We start from the raw sequence: 5230 nt of genomic DNA, 5'->3' as shown, positions 1-5230 counted from the left end.
TTTAAATAGAAAGAAATGAATAAAAGCAACAATAGTGTATCTAAGTTAAGATTTAGTTTAAATCAAACAGGATTATGATAATAGGACACAATGCAAAGCTTGTTAATTAAAGATTTTTGAAATGAAAAAATAAATTTCAAGAAAACACTTAATATTAACCTGTAACTTAAATTCTCAACTGTCACTAACCTCCAGCTATAATCAGGGTTGGTGAGGGGTGACAAGTTAATTTTCTTGACTGGATCACATGATGCAGAACTAATAATTTAATTTTATAAGCAGGGTCAGGCCTGGTTAGTACTTGGATGGGAGACTACCTAGGAAGACCTGGTGCTATAGACGTAAAAACTAAAAAATAAGAGATTGTAAGTTGACAAGGTCCTTGCAATCTCTGAGGTCGACCAAGGGTTGCCTCTCCAAATAAATAAATAAGTAAATAATTTGATTTTAGAAAGTTTCTCCAGCAGCATTTTTTAAAGTTTAAAATGACTGTATTGTTTAACCCAGCAAAAGTTTACTGCAATCATTCTTGTAACAACAACAAAAGCAAAAAATGAAAGTCTATCAGATGTATGTATATCAGTAAATATGCATGTTTAGAAAATGTTAAATTAAATGAGTTCATTCTTTCCATATAGAGACAGAAAGATCTCAATGATATCTTGTCAACTAAAGAAAAAAATTTGCGTAGTGTTTTGAAATACCATATATAGGGCCACACACACACACACACACGTTTATATAATCATGGAAGATAGGTATAGAATGGCATACTTCAAATTCTCAATATCACTTACTCAGAGATAGTGAGATTGAAACCAAAAAATAAATAAACAAAATGGAGAGAAAATATCAAATTTTAGCAATAATTTTTCTTGCTCTGGTGGTGAAATAACAAGTGAGTTCTATTTCTTCTCTATAATTTCTACATATTCCAAGTTTTCTACTATGAGAACATTTCATTTTTATAACTAGAAAAGATGTTCAATAAAATTAAATGTATTGTCTCCAAATGTTTCAAATGGAACTTTAAAAAACTCATTAGTGAATAATTATTAATACATTTATATTATTTGTGCTTCTTTCATTTGTATAATTCTTTACATGAGTTATTTATCTATTTTACTTTCATATCAAAATCAAATTTTTGCCAAATTTCTGAACTGAACCGATATCCTGCTTTTGTTCTACCCTATAAACTTGCGGAAAAAATTAGAAATGAACTTGATAATAATTATATTCTAAAAATATGATTGCAGCTCTGTAACTTATCCAGTATTCTTCATTAAAATACTAAGATTATTTTTGAAACAGATATTTTAAAAGAGAGAAAGGGGATGGGGAAACAGAATTTTCAAATGTTTAAGTCATGATTCTTGAGATGGAACATCGTTGGAAACAAACTGTTTCCATCCTAGAGAAACAGGAAACATGGCAAAATCCATTTGTTTGCTTACACATCAATGTGGATTGATAGATAAGAGAAAAACAATCTCCAGCAATATTATGATCAATAGATTATACTTGAAAGTGTTTCTGCTATGTAGACATGCATAAGATAACGTGTCAGATTTAGGTAATTGTAACTGAAAGATTCTTAAGTTAATTGATCTACTGACAGGGGAAAGACTGCCTTTGGGAGGAGATGTGACTGCTGCTGCGGGCTAGAGCCACTGCTACTCTATGGCATGTATACACACACACCACACACATATGTGCGCACACACATACACACACACACGCACACACACACAAAGTAGGAAGTCATTTTGAAATGTGCCAGGATTTTTCCTACCAAATAATATTTGTGCAAATAAGATTTTAGTTCTATAGTTTAGTATATAGTAATAATAAAATATATTTTAGTTTAAAAACTTGTAAAAAATTCTATAAAAGTCTCTTTTTATTATGTTAAAATTAGCCAAGTACACAACATGGATTTTCTTATTTATGTCCAAGAAAAGGAGATAAAAAATCATGTTTTAACTTTTCAAATTTTCTAGCTTTCCATAGGGTGAATTTTTCATAAAAGTGACCTATTTTAAAAACACATATAAAGATAACTATATTTAAAAATATATTTTTAACTTTACTTACTAAAGCAGGTATTAAGTAACTAAATTACAGAAACCTTGTTAATTTTCACAATAAATAATCCTAAAATTAATGTATGAATAAATACCAAACCTTTGATAAGTCTTATTCTTTCAAGCATTCTCCCTGTAAAAGATTACCTAGACCTGCAGGTTAGTCTCTACAAGCTGATGTACATGGCTGTTCTGTGCATTCAGACCTACCTTCTCAGGTAAGAGTGACCAGAGAGAGCAGATGAGCAGACAGGGGAAACACTGCCTTTGGGAGGAGATGTGACAGCTGCTGCGGGCTAGAGCCACTGCTACTCTATGATAGGCCGCAGTTAACAGAGACAGGGTGACGCAAACATTAAAATTTGAAAAAGATAAACTGATAATAAATTTTTCTGAAACAAGGTAAGAGTATATTATCAAGGAATACAACTGGGAGGTGCTTTTATTCTAAACCAGTATCAGGAAGCTAGCATTGAGCAAGCTAAATAGAGAAGGTAAATATTACCATTATTTTAAAAATAATCTAAGCATGAATCACCAGTAACCACAGTCATGAGTAACAGCATATAAATGAAAGCACATATTCATTGAAACTGCTTTAATTGTTGATTGATTTGAAAGAAAAATACTCCTGTATTAGACATCTGAACAATGGAAATAAGTAGCACTGGGGGAAAAAAAAAAAAGCAGTCATTTTCAAAACAGATGACTTATACCACAAAAGGAATATTTCTAAAAATAGAAATTAAACTCAATAACATCCTATAGTTAGAAAATACTTTAAAGCAGTGGCTTTCAAACATTTTTTAAACCACAATAAGAAGAAATGCATCTTAAATCCTTACTCAAACATATGTAGGTATACATCCATAGCAGAAACAAATGTTTTCATTAAAAAATACCCTTACCACATTTAATTCACTCTGATTATTTTCTATTTTATTTTTTTAAGTTAGCAGGATTTACACCTCAATAATGTTACTAATCACAATAAGAAAAACACTGCTTTAGAGGCTATAGGATCACACATATTTACTACAACAATTTTTTAATCTCTATATATAAAACTTCCAAAACGATCTTCTCCTTATACAGGGAGCTAGAGCCTTCAATATAGCAAAATGAATAGTTGAACAAGTGCAGTTTCTCATTTACAATTATTTGTTTATTCTGCCACAGAAAATCATAGGATCATTACAATAGATTGATTATTGTTTTCAGTTCTTACTCTACTAGCATCTATACCTTTTTCTTTGCTTCATTGGGAGTGGAAGGTATTTCCCTATCCTTTGAACTTGAGCTTTGCCATTTGACTTGTTTTGGCTAAAAGAAGGTAGACAGAAAAAAAAGTGTGCCAGTTCCAAACCTAGTCATTAGAAGTACTCACATGTTTATGAATGTCCTCTGTGTCATCCCTGTGAAGAGAACATGCTCCAACAAAGCCCATTTGTCCAAGGAGGATGAAGGACATGTGGAATGAACTGAGGCATAAAGATATGCAGCATATGGCAGAGCCATTCTAACTGACCCTACAGATTCATGAGCATAAGTTGCTATTTTCTAAGCTATAAAGTTTTGGGGTGGTTTGTTACACCACATTTTTATGGCAATGACTAATTAGATTAAAGCATTTCTGAAAGAAGCCCTTGAGATTTATTACCCCATTCTCCTTCCTTGGAGTTACACTGACACCACAGAAACAATGACACCACACAATGGGTGATCTGTAATATAAATAGCCATTAACAAAAGCTGCAATAGCGAAAGCAAACAAAAGAGCAGAAAATAAAATTACCTTTTACTAAGTAAAGTTGATTTTTTACTGGGTGAATATAACTCCTGCTTCAGAATTCCTAAATATTAAAGGTTGGGAACAATCCCTTTAAAATATTATCATTAAGAAAGGTAATTCTCCTATCTGCTAGTTTTTACAAGATGATAAGAGCCTAATTTCAGTGGACACCTCACTTCCAAGGTACAAAACTACCCTTTGATATAAAAAGAACTTTATTTTTCATTTGGTGAAAGCCAATTAGCTAACACAGATGGTGAATTTAGGATAAACTATATGTCACAGATGGTGCTATCAGCCCTCTTACTTGAGGACTAGTTATTGTTTATCTTGAGAACATGTATGTATGAGTCAGGGTTCTCCGGAAAAACAGAACCAACAAGTTGTATATATACATAGAAAGAGATTTATTACAGGGAATTGAACATGCCCAGAGATATTTACCATTAAAAGGACTTAAGCAAATCAGGTGTTCGATACATAAAAGAGTCTCAACTTGTAGAATTTGGGGTAGGAGGGGAAAAGGTCTTGGTATAAAGGATATGGCTTCAAGCCCCTGACATCATGGCATAGCACTGGCATTGTGTAGAACTTAGCCTTTTTTGACATGGGATATGTATATGGTCAGTTGGGCAGCGCCATTCCTATTGCGGAAAAAGCTGATACAACAAAACATCCTGAAAAGTACTCATAAGAACATAAATTCCTTTACCCTAATTTTTAAATGATTTTTAGCAAACAGACATATGTATTATTTGGGTTTCTCAAGCAAGTTTTATATCATGAAGTTGCTGCTGTTCTGAAATAAGTATCCAACTGGCTTAATAATAAGCAATCAATCACTCCAGTATGCCAGACCTTATATTATGCTGTCACATTTAATCTCGCCAATCCTGAGACTGTGGAAATATAGACTGATGCTCAAAGCAATCGAGAAATTTGGACTCACAACAGCAAGTGGCAAAGCTGGGAATCAAAGGTACGCCTAAATCCAAAGTTCCATCTCTCTGTGCTGCCATTTTATTTCTCCCATTATATAAACAACTAGACTCACTCTGGTTTATAAACTGTCTGGCAAGTTTAGTTAAAGTGTCTCAATTTCTTAGAGCCCGGTCACTTCCGGTAGAATTGAGACAACTGAGTTTCTGAACTTGCAGTATGAAAAACAGACAGGAACTAGACCCACACCCCCACTACCCCCCAAGGGGGGTGGGGAACACAAAGGGGGTGGCTTTGTACAATCTATCCATTTCTTGACTAGGAAGAAGAGTAAATTATATATTTTATTAAAACTTAATCTACAATAGAGTTCAGCACAAATAATTATTATGATTAGCTGAGAGTATTTAAA

General features: G+C 32.9%; 2 protein-coding genes across 3 annotated transcripts in view; both read right to left on the bottom strand.

Moving 5' to 3' along the window:
- LOC105289494 (trace amine-associated receptor 2) overlaps positions 1-3582 on the bottom strand; it is a 34670-nt gene extending 31088 nt beyond the window's left edge. The window contains exon 1 of the mRNA XM_023528400.1: positions 3475-3582. Coding sequence (XP_023384168.1) covers positions 3475-3558 — 84 coding nt within the window. The 5' untranslated portion in view covers positions 3559-3582. The remainder of the gene's footprint in view (positions 1-3474) is intronic.
- Positions 1-3603, bottom strand: part of TAAR1 (trace amine associated receptor 1) — a 13865-nt gene extending 10262 nt beyond the window's left edge. Inside the window, exon 1 of one of the 2 annotated variants that reach the window (XM_023528398.1) lies at positions 3475-3603. The gene's annotated coding sequence lies outside the window, so the exon portion shown is untranslated. Of the gene's footprint in view, positions 1-2297; positions 2365-3474 lie in introns of those variants that run through there. The other variant, XM_023528399.1, reaches the window with a different exon arrangement.
- Positions 3604-5230: the final 1627 nt, after the last annotated feature.

Source organism: Pteropus vampyrus, unplaced genomic scaffold (genome assembly GCF_000151845.1).
Source record: "Pteropus vampyrus isolate Shadow unplaced genomic scaffold, Pvam_2.0 Scaffold24, whole genome shotgun sequence".
Lineage (NCBI taxonomy): Eukaryota > Metazoa > Chordata > Mammalia > Chiroptera > Pteropodidae > Pteropus > Pteropus vampyrus.
This window is presented reverse-complemented; position numbering and strand designations above follow the sequence as displayed.